The sequence below is a fragment of the Lissotriton helveticus genome, chromosome 6, assembly GCF_964261635.1.
Source record: "Lissotriton helveticus chromosome 6, aLisHel1.1, whole genome shotgun sequence".
NCBI lineage: Eukaryota > Metazoa > Chordata > Amphibia > Caudata > Salamandridae > Lissotriton > Lissotriton helveticus.
In genome coordinates this window covers 384,374,326-384,393,937 of record NC_136067.1, presented here as the reverse complement: position 1 = coordinate 384,393,937, position 19,612 = coordinate 384,374,326, and the positions used below count along the sequence as shown (strand labels likewise).

The window sequence follows — 19,612 nt, the reverse complement described above, 5'->3', positions numbered from 1 at the left end:
CGTGTGGCCCCCCTCCCAAAGTGTGCACAGCCCCGGGAGGTGGTGGTCCTCCCGGGGCTCTCAGCAACAACTGAACGGATTTACACCATTCAAACAAATGGGCGCTTTCTGAACAAAGCACTACCTTTTTGTCAAATTTGGTGTAATTCCGTTCGGCAGTACGAGCTGTAGCCGTGTGTAAAGTTTCCTACGGGAAATTGATTTTCCGAACTCTTTTATTTTTTTTATTTCTCAGGAACGACTGAACGGATGTACACTATATAACAAAAATGGCTCTTTCTGAACCAAGGGCTACCTTTTTGCCAAATTTGGTGTAGTTCCGTTCAGCAGTTTGTACTGTAGCCGTGTCTAAAGTTTCCTGTAGAAAATACCATGGAGAAAACACGTTTTGGGACCCCCCTTTTTTCTTGGCCCCTGCTTGGGGAATCACCCTGAAATTTTCAGGATAGTAGCTGACCGAAGCGGGCCACTAGTTTTGAAAATTCCACGAACATTCAACATCCGGTGCCAAAGTTATTGGGGGAAAAAACGCTTTTTCTATAGAAAGTAGGTCCTAACTATAACTATCTACTGGCGAACACCAGGAGAGAGAGAGAGAGAGAGAGAGAGAGAGAGAGAGAGAGAGAGAGAGAGAGAGAGAGAGAGAGAGAGAGAGGAGAGAGGAGAGAGGAGAGAGGGAGAGGGAGAGGAAGAAGATATGGTTGCTTTTATGCACATTGCTCTATGCTACTGCTTGCTACTCTGATTCAAGCATGTCAATCTATTAAAGGTCCAATAATGGAGAAGAAAATTAGTTACTTACCTGTAACTACAGTTCTCCAGTATTGGTATCTTTCATAGATGCACATGCGACCCACCCTCCTCCCCTGAGAGGCTTCCCTTATTTACTCAAGGTATATAGTTTCACACTTGTGCTTGACAATCTGAGGAACTTAGCCTTTCTTGGAGTGTTCTACGGTTTGCTGTTGCCTGATTGACTATTACCTACGTTTGGTTCTGTAGTAGGGGATCTCTGTGTATAGTCATAATCTAGAGAATAGTCCCGCCCATGTGCGTGGACCCCGAAGCAATCAAAAAGAATCTTTTAAGTCATCCTCTTTCCAGTCCTGCATAGACACTTAAGAGAAAATTAAAGACAATAATGCAGCCTGTTCCTACAAGGCTACACTGTCCAGTACTTCAGACACATAATGGCAGCCGATGGAGGCTTGTCTGTCCATCCCTTCCTCTCTATCATTCCAAGGTTTTTGTGAAGGGGAAGTTTCTCTATGAATGGAACTTGACACATTATGGTAAATGTGATGTTGGTAAAATATCCTTGGCATTTCTAGTTGAAGTACTGGACAGTGTAGCCTTGTAGGTAGAGGCTGCATTATTGTCTTTAATTTTCTCCTAAGTGTCTATGCAGGACTGCAAAGAGGATGACTTAAGAGATTATTTTTGATTGCTCCGGGGTCCACGCACATGGGCGGAACTATTTTCTAGATTATGACTATATCAGAGATACCCCTACTACAGAACTGGAGTTACAGGTAAGAAACTACTCCTTCATTTTTACAAAAGAAAGTAGATAGGCTAACGCAGTGACTGTTCTTTGCATTCTACGCCTTGATAGTATTATCTACTGCTTTTATGAGGATACCATGGGACTCCCACTACGAATACAAAGATGATTCAAGCATGTGAATCTATGAAAGATGCCACTACTGGAGAACCTTAGTTACTGGTAAGTAACTCATTTTCATCTGGAGTTTTTAATGCCTTATTTGGTAGAGACCCTTTCTAGCTGTAGAATCCTTACAAACCCTCCTATCCTCCCCCTTTTTGTGAACTTTGTTTTCTGTTTAGAAGGTCCCTGTAGGTCCTTAGTGTTGGCACACTAGCCCAGCGACTTTCTAATGTGGCTCAGTGCTTCTGGCACAAAAAGAAACTGGTGTCAAAACACTGGTGTGGCCCCTATATTGGCACAGTGCATGTCAACGCCGGCGTAGACGGCACTGATGACGCAGAGCCAATTGACACCACTTCCTGGCACACAAAGGTACTGCTCAAGATTTTCTGGATCAAGTGTGACGCCTGGGAAATATTCTAAGGTAAGGAATCTGCGGTCTGATAGTGTCTACCAGATAAAGCCTTATCAAAGGTATGTAGCTATTTCTTCACTGTTGTTCATCAGCATAGGGCAGTTTTAAGAGCGCAATCTTCCTTTTTACAAAATGTAGTTTCTGATTTTAAAATAAACCAGTCTATTACTCTTGCTACTTTCTTTCCTAACCCATTTAATGAAGTGGAAAGATCTTTCCATTCTCTAGATATAAAATGGGTTATCTGCTTTTATTAAGATAGTTCCAAAGTATGAGGAAATGGGATGTATTATGTGGTTTGGTTGAGAGACCTCACTGTGTAATACACTTACCAAGCCTGGAAAGTTTTGTGTCTGAGTAGGCAGGCTTACACAACGAAACAAGTGTAAAGCATTTAAACCGCACCAAAACAATTGAGAAAGAAATACACATGACACTTGAGAAATCCAACGCCAATGTATAAAAAGAGCTTTTTTTTCATTTAGACACCAAAATGAAAAATGTCCACGCAGAGAAAAGGTATTTACTAGATGTACTAAACCAGCACTTTTCTCTTGCCTGTGACCAAGCATTGGCAAATGCAACAAATTTGACCGAAACATTTTCAGGAAATTCTTTGGTAAGTATCAATGCGGCACTTTAGAGCTACAGTAGGTTATCAACTCTGGCAGGAATCCTGTCAAGGGAACCAGCCAAGTCCACAGACGCAGTTCTGTTGTGCAGAAAAGCAGTCTTCAGTTCAGTTCCAGCGTCAGTGACTCCTTGCAATTGACTTCAGGTGGAGTGGTACTTATGCAAGGGATACAGGATGCTGAAGATACTGTGTGGTTGACGTGGGTCTTCCCCATGGTACTCCTCGTACCACAGGCTTGGTGAGGTGACCATTGCCGCAGGGGTACATGTCCTTTGAACTCCTCTTGAGCTTGGCAGAAGTCCAATTGCCACTGGTCTACCAGTCACCTGGTAGAGCGAGTTCAGCTGTTCCCTTCTTTTGTCAGTACCTTGCTTTCTGGGCGACCAAGATCCACTCCGACAACTCTCCCAGTTCCAGCAGAACTCGGATGGGTGCAACTTTTGAGCGTTGGGGTCCTGCTCCCTGGTGCTACGCAGCAGCGATCCAGTGGTTTGGGCGGCCAACTCGCCCCAGGAGGCTTCCTCAGCTGATGTGGCCTGTGTGCTACTCTGTTCCGTGTTTGTGGCTATCAGTTAAGATACTACAATGCAGTAGGAAAGGTTACGTACCTGTGGTCCTAGCTGTTCATCGTAGACCTATTAATAGAAGTCATAAACAACCCACTCTCCTCCCCAGCTGTTACTAAACCTATTCAGCTGTAGATACTTTACATTTTATTATTCTTCAAAAAAGAGTTGAATCCCACAAGCGACTGCCATGACTAGGTATTGTGGGTTGGGATTCCTCCTATGTCCTTAAGGAAAAGGCTTTATTTTTCATCTTTCTCAATGTAAGCCTATCGTTCTGCATTTTTAACTGCATGCGCTCAATGTTGAATGGTGGTTCTTTTATGACAGAATATGTTACCCCCAGAAGTTGTTTTAAAAAAAAAAAAATATTTGCATTTAAGCAGACAAAACACAACACAGTTGAATACGTAAGCAAGCAGTATGATCAGCAATAATATCTCATGTATTATAGGAATGACAGGCGACAAAGTGTCAAACAGATTCCAATCATGCAGGCAGAGTGTGAAAACGTCCCTATTCCCGCCGCATTCCAGGGCTCCACACATTCATTGCACCCACACCCATCGGGTAATGTAACCTCAAGAAGTTGATTATTTTCCACATTTCAGGCATTCAGAAAGAAAATCGCATCTCTGACAGTCTAACACTGTTAGAAGAAATTAACATGGATTTATGACATGTTACAATGTCAATTTCATTAAAAACATTATGAGAAAAGGTGTTCCAGGTTCCACCCAGGCAGCGGGGAATTATGTTGCATTTATGGCCTCAATCTAGATTCCTACACTGCTGAACTGGGATCGCAGATATGTAACCTTTCCATACCAGTGTGAACCCCATGTGTAGTTTTCACGAAACATCAATTTACACTTGTGAATGTGTTTGAGCAAGGTTTCTGCAAGGGGTTTCTTGTAGGCATATAACGTTGAGGATTCCTGCAACATATAGCACATTCCAAATGCGGAAGTTTGTGATTTTCTCAGGTCAAATGCTCATCATCTTCCCCTGTGAGTTTGTGCTTGTGATTATTAAGGTCCCAAGGAATGCAAACATATATGTCGTATTGTCAATGTCTTGATGCTGTCTCAGTTGTTCTCATCACACCTCGATGGGGTGCAGATAAAGTAGGAACAGATGCAAGCACACTGGTTGATGCTTTATATACTCAAATGTTGTAACATCCTGAGCGGGCAGAGTTGCCGCTGAGACTGCATGACAAAGCTATTGCTGAGGGAAAAAGTTTCTGGAACTAGCCAAGCACCTCGTAGATATTTGTAAGGGGAGGAATCTGTAGGAAGCTGAGGTGTCTACCAGAAATATTGTTATCAAAGGTCAGTAACTAGACTAGCGACTGTTGCAGATTTCCAGAGTGCTTCTGGAGTTTGCTATACTTAACAAAAATTAAAATAAAAAAGTCAGGATTTTACTCCAAACGTAGGCATTTACCTTTCTGTTGGTTTTCTGATTAATCTGCCCGTTCTGATTATGATCTCTTATTGAAATGTGTGGTATGTATTATTTGCAGTTTTATATCATTGGAGTGCTTTTAACATTATACAAACTAAACAGTTATTTTGAGTAGTTTATGTTAATCTTTCAGGAATGCAAGAAAGGATTACATTAATACAAAGTATATTGAAAGAAAATATGCAAGGAAGAAATATGTTGATAATTCTGCTAAGCTTAGCAGTCTTTGTGAAGCTGTCAAAACAAGAGACATTTTTGGACTAATACAACTATATGCTGATGGTGCGGATCTGACTGAAATAATTCCACTGGCCAACGGACATGTAAGAACACATTTTCGGTTTATTATTCAAATATAATTTTTTGGGGTGAGATTGACTTTGTTGCAATAATATTCATCATAAGGCAATTTAAATATTTCTTTGAAAGGTTATTTTTAATCTTACTATCTAATGGACACTTCTAACTTTAGATTCCTCTTCTTTAGACTAGGCTCAGGTGCCATACTGAAACTGACATTTTCTCAGCAGTGCCATCAGGCTGCTGGGTGGCGCCTTGAAGCACTGTGTTGGTTTCATTCTACCCCTTAAGTGATAGACCGGAGCGTCATGTAAGCAACCCTGCGCACTGATTCCATTCCTTTCTTTCCGCGGCTTCAAATGTGAAACCGGAGCTCTGCTCTAATTTTCATAATTTTTCATTGTTTTCCTGTTCGAATCAAGTGTGCAAAGAAACAATATTCCCACCTAAAACTAAAATGTTCAAACCAGTTTGTGAGTGTCGGAAACAGGTGTCAGTAACTTGTACAAGGTGTGTCTTTGGGCATGACTCCAGGTTGTGCGGTGAGTGTGCTCCAGTGTACCCAAAGGTGATCCAGGACCACAATGCAAGGTTGTATATGGCCGAGCATCAAAAGTAGTTATGGACCTCCTGTAAGTCCAGCTCCCGCTCAAAGTCGAGTGCACGGACCCGCTCCTGCTCTCGAGTTCTGAGTTGACCAGAGACAGATTCTCTTTGTTGTCGAAATCATCAGATTCGTCAAAGTTCAATTTGAAGGGGAAACCCAAGAAGGCAAAACGCGTCTCAACGCCATCCCACTTTCTATGGAAAGAGAAGTTGGGAAGGTGTCAAGATGCCAATCAGTCTCACTACTAATCCCTTCTTACGGTGCCGTTTCTGTAGCTGATCTGGATGCACCTGAGTTCGGTTGTATGATGCTACAGCGATAACTTTTTCAATGCGCAGCTTTACATTGCATATAGCGTTACACCGCCATGTTTCACATCGAACGTCCTTGCGACGCTACTGCGGTGAATCCTATTGGCAGCATAGCACATCGCATTCCTTTAAATCGCGCGTCAATACAACGCGTGATCTCGTATCTGAGGGGGGTGGGTGTTATATAATGTGTCGCCCACCGTGCCTGCATCCATTGTGTCTGTACGGGTTCTCCCGACGTTGGCCTTGAAATCGGTAAGTCATTGGAATGCAAGTGAGGTGGTTTCTTAATGCGTTACTGCATGTGTGCACGGAAGTTGCAGTCCCGCAATTTGAGTTTTCTATCCTTGCGTTTTGTCCCATTGTTGGTGTATCTATAGCCTGGGAGGGTTGGAAAGCCAGTCCCTACCTGAATGGCACTTTACTTCTCCCACCGTCCGCCCTCTGATGCTTCGATGCAGGATCGGATTGGGATCACAATTTGGCCCGGGCACTGATGAAAAAAGTGGCCCACATTCGCGGAGCGTGGCCCACATTACAGGGGTGTGGCCCACATTTTCAGATCGTGGCCCACATTCGGGGGCTTGCCCTTTCATGAAACATATGAGGAATGTAAGTGGGAGGATATTGTTCCTGGGAAGCACACAGGGCCAAGGTGTCAATGTCCTACAAGCTGAGCAACTGAAAAACAGGGCCGGTTCTAGGATTTGCGAGGCCCTGGGCCAAAAGGGAATGTGCGAGGCCCCTCTAATTTAAATAAGTGACCCTTTGAAAGGAGGCCATTCAGAGACACTGCGGGAGGCCCATTGTCAAGCATTTTAGCCCCCACACAGTTTTAGCTTACAACCCAAAAGCAATTCTCACACCCTCAGCACGATAGGTTTGAGAATTGCTTGTGAGCTAAAAGTTAAAACTGTGGGGTCGGTAATATGCTGGACAATGGGCATCCTGCAGTGTTTCTGAATGGGTCTCCTTGCAATTGGGACAAGAGGAAGCGTCTCCCTCCCTTAGGCCTCTAGACACCATCCCTGAGAGGCCCAGGGAGGGGGCCCCTCCCATGGACCCTAAGTGCAAGGAGACGGGGGCGTGGCCACGGAGGCGACCGAAATGGCTGCCTCTGTGCGAAGCTCCGCCACTCGGGCTCCCAATAGTGCAGCCTGACATGTAACCTGCCCCTATCCTGCCCGCATCGACCACCGCTCCGGCTCAGCAGATGATCCTGCACCCCCTGACGGCTTCGATCGCCCGGGGAACAGCGTGAGGGACTCGAACGGCGGAGGGGACTGTAGGCCTCCCTGGCCTCGGCGACGTCCTCCCTATCTGCGCCCGCCTCCCGGTGAGTGATTTCTTGGGGTGCCCCTGCCGGACGTGTTTCCCCCTGCGGCCGCGGGCCCCGGACCTCTCCCCCCTGTTGGCCGCCTGTTTTGATCTCGCTGCGGGGGCGCTGGGCTCCCGGGGTGGTCCCGCGGCCTTCGGGCCTGGACGCGTCCTGGAGCCGGGGCCCCGGGTGACGGGATCTCTGGTGAGACTCGGGGTGGTACTGGTGGGCCTGTGGAGGGCAGGGTTTGCTATAGTGAAGGTATCGGGCGCCCTGGGGGTTGCCCGGGCTGGTTTTGTGTGGCGGCCCCGCCTGATCCCCACGCTGATCACACCTCTCCCCCATACTGAATATCTGGGCAATTCTTTTGCCCCCACAGGGATCGCATTGCACCTGGGCCTCATTGGATGGAACAAGCACTGCATTGTGCGCCGGTTGCTGCTGTCTCTGCCACGATGCCGTTCATGAGAAGCCTGATGGTCGGTTGGACCTCTCCCCATTCTGCAGTGCCTGTCTCAACAGTCCCTGGACTTCGAGTCGGCCATTTCACGCTGCCTGAGCGCTGAACCATTGCGCCTGTGAGGACTGTTGCCCTCGTGGGGGGCATTAGTGACACTAGCCTTGGTTGGGGTCGTGCTTTTTTCGCCACCCCTCTCCTGAATGACGCCTTGATTCATCGACTTGATTCATCGGTGCTGCTGCCTGTGCTGGACATCAGCCATCAGCTCCACGACGGCCTGGGAACTCTAGTGCTAGGTGGCCCTCCCCTGTTTGCTTCCTCGAGCTCCTGCTTTCTTTCTTTGGCTGCACTGCTTTTCCTCCGCGCCGCATTGCTGCCTTTGGTTCAATTATGGGAAGAAAGATCCCAACCAGCGTAAACTCAGCTTTGACAAAACCTCCCTCCTCACTTCGGACGTCCCGCCGGGTCCGTCTGCTGGGGCCACTGGACCTGCTGACGGTGGTGATGCTACCTCCCTGGTTACAGCCATGCTAGGTGAAATGCGGGCGGGTTTCAAGTCGCTTGACAGTCGCTTCGATACCCTTGAGCAGAAGCTGGCTGATATGGGAACTAAGGTCCAGGCCCACGACCGCCGCCTAAACGTGGTGGAGTCCAGGGTGTCGGACATTGAGGACAATGCCACGAAGTCACTGAAAAGACTGGAACGCGTCGAGAAAATCCTAAAAGAGGTAGCCATAAAAAACGAGGATTTGGAGGCGCGTAGCCGAAGAAACAACATCCGTATAATGGGCGTGGCGGAGACGACAGCGACGGGACGCATGGACACCTTTGTTGAGCAACTATTCATCGAACTGTTTGGCAGAGACACTTTCAAGAGTGGATTTGTTGTGGAACGTGCTCACAGATCTTTGGGACCTCGTCCTCGGCCTGGTCTACCTCCACGCCCGATTATTGCCAGACTCATGAACTTCCGCGACCGTGACTCTGCACTACGCGCTGCCCGCGAGAAAGGGGAGGTCCAGTGGCAGGGCAGTGCCCTTTCCTTCTTTCCAGATTTCACATTGCTGGTGCAAGAGGCGCGTCGCAAATATGCTGGAGTTGAGGCGACGTTGCGTAACCTAGGTCTCAAGTACAGCATGATGTATCCTGCGAGGTTGAGGGTGGAGGTGGCCGGTAAACCACGTTTCTTTGAATCCCCTGCTGAGGTGCAGGAGTTCTGCCAGAACTACAGGAAGCGGGGATCTCAGGCAGCCTCCGGCTCCACACCACAGTCCCCGACCCGCGGAGACTCGCAGAACAGCGTCGACCTTTTCGCCGATCTGGGCCAGGGCTGATGTTTTGAATTGTCACTTTCTTTCGTCCTGATCAATATGTGGTTCAATTTGATGTGGGCTTTCCATATGCTTACTGCTATGCATTGTTCCGATTTCTTCGCTGTTTAGGATGCCCGATAGGCGAGGCGTTGCTACCCCCCATGGCGAATGCCCTTTTTGTCTTTCTTCTTTGGGATTTGCATCTTGATGTTTTATTGTTTTATTATTTGGATTTTGGCATGTAGATCCTTCATAACTATTGTTTGTTCATTTGGGGATTGCCTCCATGGGGATGTTAGGAGGCTGGGTGGTGGGTGAGGGGCGGGGTGTTTTTTGGGTTTGTGTACATTTCATAATGTTGACAATGGTGAAACAGCTGAGACGGAATTGAGTAGCGCACTGTGCACTTTTCTTTTGTTTTTTCATGCTCTATGGCTAAAGAAGGACGTCAGTCTGGGCCTTCCAGACTATCTTTAATGTCCTGGAATGTTCGGGCCTGAATAATACCAGAAAACGCAAACAGGTCCTTCATTATGTAGCTCGCCATAATATCGATATTCTTTTTTTACAAGAGACACACTTGACACAAGCAGACACAGCTTCCATCGCCAGAAGCTGGGGAGTCCACCGGGTGTTTTCAAACTTCAGTCGATATGCTACAGGTGTAGCCATATTTATACATCGACGGCTGTCCTTTGTGTTGTCCGGTAGCGTAGTAGACAGCGAGGGTAGATATGTGATTGTCACTGGCGTACTCATGGGCTACAAGATAACTTTGGTAGGAGTTTACGGCCCCAATCTCGATTCCCCCTCCTTTTTTCAAGACTTACAGGTGAAACTCCTTAATATTGACATTGACCTATTGGTTGTTGGAGGAGACTTTAACTTGCTAATGAACCCCACTAGAGATAGCACCTCCCCTTCCCCGGACATTAAAGCCCGTTCCCGCCGAGTGCTAGCTGATATATGCACTCATTTCTCCCTCATTGACATAGAAGCCCGACTTCACTCTCATTCACCAGCCTACACACACCATTCCAGTTTTCACAACACACGCACCAGGATTGATTACTGGCTTCTCTCTCCTGGGGTCGCGGGCTGGGCTGAGGACCTTGTTACTCTGCCGCGCACATTGTCTGATCACTCCCCTATTGTATCAACGCTGCAGATACCCAGGTTGGGGGGCTATGAGAGACAGTGGCGGTTTCCCGGTAGGGCCTTGACAGACCAGGTTTTTACTGAGGAGATCAGATGTGCCATTGAGGACTATTTTGCCCTTAACACCGGGTCTGTGGGATCCTGGGGTACCCTTTGGGAGGGGTTCAAGGCCACTATTCGCGGGGTATGTATCGCCAAATATGTGGGTGCCCTGCGAGATATCCGGTCCACTCTATCCCGTATCGAGGAAGACATCTCAGCTGTGGACGAGACACTGCTGGTTAACCCGACGGAGGCTGGGGAGGCCAGACGCTTGGAACTATTACTGGAGTTTAGAGAGAATGCTGACAGAGAACTGCGGTTTTTGTGCAAGCAACACACAGCACGCCATTATGGGGAGGGTGACAGACCGGGCAAACTATTGGCGCAGTTGCTCCGCCCTCCACATCAAGCGTCATATATTACGGAAATTGTAGACCCACAAGGAACAGGACACTATTCCACCCCCGCCATCTGCAACACCTTTCTGTCATACTACAAAACCCTCTACACATCCACGCTGTCAGGAGTTCACTTGGGCCCTGGACCTTATTTAAATGAGATTGCCATGGTTTATCTCGAAAAACACATGCAGGAATTCCTTGCTATGCCCATCACTCCGGATAGCATTGTCGAAGCCATTGACGCATTACGAGGCTCCTCGGCGCCGGGCTTGGACGGATTCTCCGCGGCCTTTTATAAGGAATATAAAGAGGAGTTGATCCCGAGATTTGTAGAGGTGTATGCTGAAGCACTAGAATCTGGCATTTTACCACCGACTCTTCGTGAGGCGGTAATCGTCCTTCTCCCGAAACCTGGCCGATACCCCTCCTCTTGTGGCTCGTACAGACCCCTATTCTTATTGAACCTGGATTATAAAATCCTGGCTAAGGTTCTGGCCATCCGGCTCTCGCTCTTGATGGAATCCATTATCTCGCCCGCACAGTCGGGATTTGTCCCCCATTGTTCCACCTCCTTAAACTTGAGAACGCTGTTTTCGGTATTACATCGCATAGACCCCTCTACCCCGGCTGCCGCTGTGCTTTTGGACGCTGAAAAAGCGTTTGACACACTAGAAAGGCCCTTCTTTTTATCTGTTATGAGACGCATGGGTATGCCGGAGGTGTTTGTGTCTACAGTTGCTCTGTTATATACCGCACCCACGGCCCGGCTACGTTTGAATGGCACTATCTCTGAACGTTTTTCACTGTCGCGAGGTACACGCCAGGGCTGTCCCCTCTCCCCTGTTGTTCATCCTTGCGATGGACCCTTTGGTTCGCCATTTTCAGGAGAAGCACCTTCATCGGGGACTACAGTTCCGTACTGGCCTTCTCCTCCTTTCTTTATACACCGATGACACGATCTTGTATGCAAGAACACCTCAGGTCAATCTAGAACCTTTAGTGCTTGAGACAATTCGCTTTGGAGAGTATTCAGGCCTACGCATCAACTGGCATAAATCCGTCATTTTCCACTCACCCCTTCCACCGTACAATGGAACTGTGCCTTTCCACTGGAGTGGAACACTGAATCGGTTAAATATTTGGGTGTTCACGTGCATCTCGACACGGTTTCCATAATTAGACTGAATTATGGACGTGCCCTTGATTTTTTTAGAGGACAACCCAGAGCGTTGGATGCGCCTTCCACTGTCCATGGCCGGGCGGATTGCTATAATAAAAATGAATGTTCTACCCCGCTTCTTATACCTTTTCAATAACCTCCCGATTCCGCTCACCAAGACCTTTTTCACTCAACTACGTTCCTTATTGTTACGATTGGTCTGGGGTGACAAGACTCCACGAGTATCCTGGCGAGTTTTGACGCTGCCATATGAGAGGGGCGGTTTTGGGTTTCCTGTTTTTTATCTTTATTTTCTGGTTGCGCAAGGCTCATACGCGCACTCCTGGTTCCACCCGGATGACAGGATCTTGTATTTGAAACCAGAAGCTGACTTGGTGCTCCCTGTGCCTCTTAACACTGTTCTTCCCAGGGGTATCCCCCGTGACCCGCAAGATATACAAACTGTCTCGTCGACGTGCTGGGCTTGGGACAAGATGCATAGGCTGCTTCGAATGGACCGCTTGTACTCTCCCGCCCTTCCTCTGCCCAACGCCCATTGGCTCCCTATAACCAGCGAGCCTGTGGTCCAACGCACATTGTCCGAATTTCAAATCTACACAATAGGCGACCTCTTCCCCGAGGATCATGTCTTTTCCATTACTGAGGACCAACGATTTACTGACCGCTCCTTTATGGACTCTTTCATTTTGACTAGACTCTGGTCCATGCTATGGGCCGAGTTCCCCTCATATCCGATTTCCCCTGATGACACTACACCACTTACGCTTATCATACAGAGTCAGAATGGGTCACACTTGGTCTCTAGGCTGTACAAAGCATGTGTGGCCTTGCTCCCTTCTCTGGACTCTAAAATACGCGCTGCATGGGAGGGAGACTTGGGTAAACCAATAACAGATGAGCAATGGATGCAGTGCTGTAGAGCCACGAGGGACGTATCCCTTAACAGTAGACACAAACTTGTACACTTTAAATTTTTAAGGCGTCTTTACCACACCCCTGCTCTTTCGCATAAGATAGACCCCGGCAGGCCACACTGTTGCCCTAAGTGTAAGGCTCCCTATGCGGATTTCTCCCACCTTTCCTGGACCTGCCCCCTCTTGCATGACTTTTGGGTCCAAATGCATCGCATTTTTGGCGATATGCTGGGCATTGACCTACCCCCGAAATTGCATTATTGGGATATGTCGCTAATTTCCCACGCACCATCCGCAAACTCCCTGCCCTTGGATTTCTGTTGGCAAAACGTGAAATTGCGCTGCTTTGGTGTTCTAAGCGTTCTCCTAGCATCCGCTCTTGGCTTAGAAGCATGGCTTTTTGTAATGTTAATTGTGTCGAATATTCTGACCAGATCCCACTCGCATCCCGCCCCATAGATATTTGGGGGCCATATCGTTCATACATTGCTAAAGTTATTGGCGAACAACAATCTCAGGCGATGAGTTCCATTGTCCCAGAGGGGGTTGGTTAGAACCGCAAGTGCGGATGTATTTCTATTGCATTCAATCCCCCCCCCTTTTTCTTTTTCTACTACAATCCTATCTGATGTACTGAACAGTGTTGGGATCTGGTTTGATGGTATGTGCTTTGTGAGACCCAGAGATGCGAATACGGTTCTTAGTTTTCATTGTTTGCGCTTTGTATTGGTATGCACTATTGCCACGTCAATGTAAACCTTTCTTCATGACGATATTGGTGTACAGCCAGTTCCCGAGTTATTATGATGGTCCTCATTGCGCGTTGTCCGCTGCTCTCCCTCATCTTTATGATTGTCCTTTTGCTCTGTTCTATGTCTCACTATTGTATTGCTATATATGACTATAATTGTCTTATTGTACTTTTCTTTTGAAAATGATAAATACATTTTTTTTTTTAAAGTGCAAGGAGACAATTTTCTTCCAAATTGATTGTTAGGGAAACAACAGATCACACCACCGTTGCGGGCCCCATGCTGGTAGGCTGAGTGCGAGGCCCTGGGCAGCTGCCAACACTGCCCATGCCTAGCGCCGGCCCTGCTGAAAAACAGCAAGGCCCCTTTCTCCTACAAAATATTCCCCAGCCATCCAGCACAGGAGCACCTGAAAAACAGCGAGGCCCCAGCTATTTGGAAATTACTCAGCTCTCCCAAGCTCTTCACTGGCTCGGGTCAATGGCCTGGCAAGAGAGGGGATAAAGCAAAAAACACTGCTGCTGGGCCATCCATGGGCGTGGGGGTGATGCTAAGGTGAAGATGGTGCCAGTTCCCAACCTTACCTGGCCCCCACAGCGAGACCCATTCTTCCTCGCCCACTATGCCCTAAATGAGAAGGGCTGTGGGTGAGGTGGTTAATGCAAACACTGTTTCAGGGCTGCGTGGGCCCCGGGGGGGGGCCGAGGTGAAAATGGATCAAAGGCCTGAGCAACACCTGCCCCCTGGGAGGCTGATTCCCCAGCCCACCATCACCGTGATTGCTTGGCAGGGGAGGGGGGTCAAGGAGAGGCTACAGCTGAACATCGCTGAATGGCCGCACAGCGAGGCTGCTTTCCAGTGCTCTCTGTGGACTGGGAAAGGGGGGAAAACGGCCCATAGAGGGCACTGAGGCACCGGCCCTTCGGCCCATGCCCGAGTGCCCGCATTACTAATCCGTCCCTGCTTCGATGCAAACATTTTAAGTCCGTTCCTGATGTTGTGAGCAGTGCAGCGTGTTGGAAATGTTTCATGGGTACAGAGGATTAAATATTTAAAGCAGTTTAAAGCAAATTTGTGTTCTAAGGGCCCCTCCAAGCTCTGTCTCGGAGGAAGGCGCGCACAGCTGGGAGGACGACCGCAGATTTGTTAGTTAGAAGGCGGTGAAGGCACGCCGCCCTCAGGCCTCTGTTATAGAGTTTCTGATGCTTTATAGCTAACTTCGAAGCCCCTTAATTTCAACAATAATACGCTATGATCACTGAACGCGCATTACCAAGGGTATATTTCAGAATTCTGGGGTTTTGGCCAATCGGAGTGCTGGGTTCTAACTTAGAGGTCAAGGAGAGCTTAGAAAGCGGAGGTTTTTGCATTGGAAGGTTTGTGGGTAGATCCAAAAAGGAAGCCTTTAGATAGTAAAGGAGGATGGGCCGTGGGGTAGGAGTTAAATTAGTATTAACTTGCTCCTGAGAATAGCCTGTAAGACGATGGAACAAGCTAAAACAATCTGCAAACGAAAGCTATTTTTTTAGGTCTCGGCTATAACGCGCTGAAAGCGCGTTCTCGCCAGAGAACTATTGTCGGCGTCTCAGCAGTCTGAGACGCCGAAGGGAGACAAGACCTGGCCGCGTGCAGCGTTTTTCCATAGGATAACGTTGTGCGCGCGGCCAGGTCTTGTCTCCACGGCATGCATGGCAGGCCGGATCGCGTCGCGCGCCTCTGTGGCATGCAGGGGGGAGTCTGCAGAGAGGCGCGCGGCGCTGATAATCAGCCATGCATTTTTTTTACGTGCCGTCTAAGCAGCCCTACTGTACACCAGCCCTTTTCATCGGCTTTTTACATCTTTGCGTCCCCGTTGTGCACGTTCCTATCTATCAGTATTATATAGTGGCCATTCGGTTTTTCTCACCGGTTAAATCTCTTTATGCGGCAATCACAGTCTGTTTATCTATTCTTCAGCGTATTTTACACTCCTGTTTACTTTTTCAATTTTTCCGCTATTGATTTGCGGCCCGTTACATCATGGCGCCCATTTTCCAGACTCCTCGCAAGTTCGCTTTCTTTATTTACTACTGTGTGATGCGTTCTAATACTGGCGCACTTTGTAAAACCTTACACTTCCTCGTTTCTACTTTCCAGTGTCATACCCAGACTATACAGGAGGGCAAGCGCTCTTGCGCTGCAGTGGACTATCGGTACGAATTTACTATTTGGACACAGCTCAGTGTCTCACGCATTTTTCTCATTACAGACTTGAAACCCTGTTGGTATTTAGTCACCTGGTTGCCTGCATGGTCATCTCCAGGTAGGAATCACCTTCGAACTGCTTTGACTTGTTCAACCACGGCACACTCCAACCGGCACTTTGTTCACTATATTGTACCGTCCCTGCACTCTTTTCAATCATTGATTAATCGAGATAGACTTGCATTTTTTCTTGCCCACGTGTTTATTTTCGCTGCACGTACCACCACGTTGTTTACTTCAGACACGGTTGAATTAGCGGTTCACCGTGACAAAACTTGCACTCTGCTTTGTACATTTATGCCGTATGGTGTCAACCACTTGTACATCACGCTTGTTGTAAATTCGTGTTTTGCATCTTTTTTCACCCTATTCTTTTGTTCCGTTTTTTATAAAAAATACCTCGCACATTTTACTGGTATGACGTACACCCACTTTCGACCTATTTTGCTTTCATTTCAATAACCACACAAGAGCTTGGTTCTTTCTTACCATTCATTTCTTCATTTCTACTTGTACACACCAGAAGGTCTTCCTTCTTGAGTTTTGATTCTGAATTATTTACTTACAGGATAAAAAGCCAAGTAATGCATTGGGATGGCCTATAAAAAATTTCGCAATATTAAAAACACACAGAAATGATGTACTGTCATATATGAGAAGTATTATTATGATGATCTCCAAATGATAATAAACAAGATACCTTCAGAATTGATATGCTATGATTCTACTTGTGAAACTTGTTTTAATTTGAAAAAGGTTATTCTTACCATTATGGAGTGCAACTGAGGGACACTAAGTATTCAGAATTAGTGCTTTTTTAGGTCTCGGCTATAACGCGCTGAAAAGCGCGTTCTCGCCAGAGAACTATTGTCGGCGTCTCGGCAGTCTGAGAACACCGAAGTGAGACAAGACCTGGCCGCGCGCAGCACACACTCCCATGCACTCCCATGCACACACGGACACCACCACTGCCATGCACACACGGACACCACCACTGCCATGCACACACGGACACCACCACTGCCATGCACACACGGACACCACCACTGCCATGCACACACGGACACCACCACTGCCATGCACACACGGACACCACCACTGCCATACGCACACGGACACCACCACTGCCATACGCACACGGACACCACCACTGCCATGCACACACAGACACCACCACTCCCATGCACACACGGACACCACCACTCCCATGCACACACGGACACCACCACTCCCATGCACACACGGACGCCACCACTGCCATGCACACACGGACACCACCACTGCCATACACACACGGATACCACCACTGGCATACACATGGATACCACCACTGCCGTGCACACACGGACACCACCACTGCCGTACACACACGGACACCACCACTGCCGTGCACACACGCACACCACCACTGCCATGCACACACGCACACCACCACTGCCATGCACACACGGACACCCCCACTCCCATGCACACACGGACACCACCACTCCCATGCACACACGGACACCACCACTGCCATGCAGACATGGACACCACCCGTGCTTAACTTGTAAAAAAAAAAAGTGCCAGGGCTTTCATTTGTAAAAAATTAAGTGAAAGGGCACTCGTCAGGAGGCTACTGTAGTTTGCCATACACATTACGCGACTTTGAGCTATTGGCATTGTAAATGACAATGACTTTTATTTATGTTTTGGTTTTTAAAACATAAATAAAAGACCTTGTCATTTACAATGTCAAGACCTTAAACTCGCGTTCATTTACAATGCTAATGGCTCTAACTTTTGCAATGCCGAGACCGTTGCATTGTAAATGCTTGTTATATTTATTTAAGAATTTTATATAGCGCTAGACCCGAAGGTATCAGAGCGCATTACAACAGTACATGTTCATATCAAAGATAACAAGTCCCTACAGAGCATGTGAAATTTCTCACTATTTAGTTATTAGTGTTTGCAAATGTATGTAGTGCGCACCTGGCTTAGGTGGGTCAGAAGGATGTACAGTGGATGCTAAGCAACTTACTTAAAGGGAAAAATACAGAAAGAAAAACTGCAGAAGTGAAATAATATATTGAAGTGAGAATGGAATGGTACTAAGCCAGGGTCATGTGCACCTAGCGCGAAAAAGCAGTCTTTTCACACTTCCTGATGTGTATCACTGACTCCACCTTACTCTCCAAGTGCAACTCCTGAGGGAACTCAGCTGCAGCCCAGGAAACATAAATGTACATGGTTGGTAACAGTGGGTCGCTCTACAATCCAATGACATTACCAGGAAGGTCTACTCCAGCCAATCACTAGTGCTGCACAGTGCAAGAATTGTGAGCTAGGGAATGAGTGAATGTGTGAACCTCAAATGTATACAGGACCCAAAATATTCTATGATGCAGAGATCGGAGTGGGCTGGAAGTGTAGGGAACGGCACTTAGGACTGGCTGCCTTCTCTTGTATCAACATGAAGGGAAAACACAGCCCTACACCTGTAAAACAGTACGAATTATACCCTATTTACAAAAAAAATAATTTAAAAAGAAATGCATTCGTTTAAAGATGAGTCTTCGGTTGAAAGAAATCTCACATTTTGAATATATAATAGCTCCATATGATACAATTATTTTTCCAGTCATTTAATAACTTTAGATATAGTGCTGCATACTGCACTTTTACCATTTGTGTTCACTGCGAATAATAGGTGTTACTTTCACTCAATTCCATGGCAGTCGGTTTACCGATTTAGGAAGGATTAAAGACTGAATTGACTTTGTTGGGATTCAAACTACAGTGAAAGCAACACATTTTCCATGGCTCCACCTCAGCTTGTAATTCACTGGCTTTGTGCCCAGGGTCTGACGCCTCTTCTGTTTTTTAGAAAATCATTGAAACCCCGGCCTTTTCTGTCAAATTTCAATTGCTAGCACACCATTTAAACTTCGCGATTATTGTCTATTCCATTTGGTTAAAATATGGTGGATGGGTGAGTGGAAGGATGAGTGGATGGGTGAGTGGATGGATGGTGGCTGAATGAGTGGAAGGATGCCTCAATGGTTTACATTGCATCCATCCATACATCCACTCATTCAGCCACCTTCCGCTCATTTCAGACACAAATGCCTTCCGTTTTCACTCGGCCTTCCATCATTTACATCGCATTGCCGTCCAAACGCTCGGCACCTATAATTTAATTTTCCGACATAAATGCCTTCCGTTCAAATGCATTACATTTCAGTAATTTCATTTCCCGACACAAATGCCTTCCGTTCAAATGCTCAACACCATGTACAATAATTTCACTTTTCCGACACAAATGCCTTCCTTTCAAATGCATTCCAGAGACAAATGCATTCCATCATCGCATTGCCGTCCAAACGCTCGGCACCCAATTCATTTACATCGCGTTGCCGTCCAAATACCTTGTGATCTAACAGTAAACGTGAAAAGAAGACGACACCAAGTAGGAGTAGAGCTCTTCTTTAATAATGTCGGTGGATAGCTCTCTCGGCAGCAACTGCCGACCAAACGAAAGTAAACATTCCAGCAGAGAATAAAGAATACAGAAGGAATGTCCCGTGCGCACTGGCACACGGAACAACAGTAAAGATAACATCTTTACACCTCCCCCTTCCTACATGGCAAACCCCCAAAAAAAAATTTGAAGGAGAAAATGCAACCTAACACAAAATTAACAAAATGCTAAAATACCTTAAACCAACCCTTCCCCCATACATAACTAAAATAACAAAAGAGAAGAAAGAAAAACAAAAAAAAAACCCCAAGGAGAATATACAGATAAGATAACAATTTTAGGATACTATAAAGTCACGATACTTGGTTGGCATAGATTTAGATCTTGACGACCTG

General features: G+C 47.0%; 1 protein-coding gene across 4 annotated transcripts in view; it reads left to right on the top strand.

Moving 5' to 3' along the window:
• The window catches only part of ASAP2 (ArfGAP with SH3 domain, ankyrin repeat and PH domain 2), a 1,060,322-nt gene that overhangs the window by 666,354 nt on the left and 374,356 nt on the right, over window positions 1-19,612 (top strand). For all 4 annotated transcript variants that reach the window (XM_078647831.1, XM_078647829.1, XM_078647830.1 and 1 more), the window contains exon 17: window positions 4,888-5,077. In XM_078647831.1, the coding sequence (XP_078503957.1) occupies window positions 4,888-5,077 (190 nt within the window). The remainder of the gene's footprint in view (window positions 1-4,887; window positions 5,078-19,612) is intronic.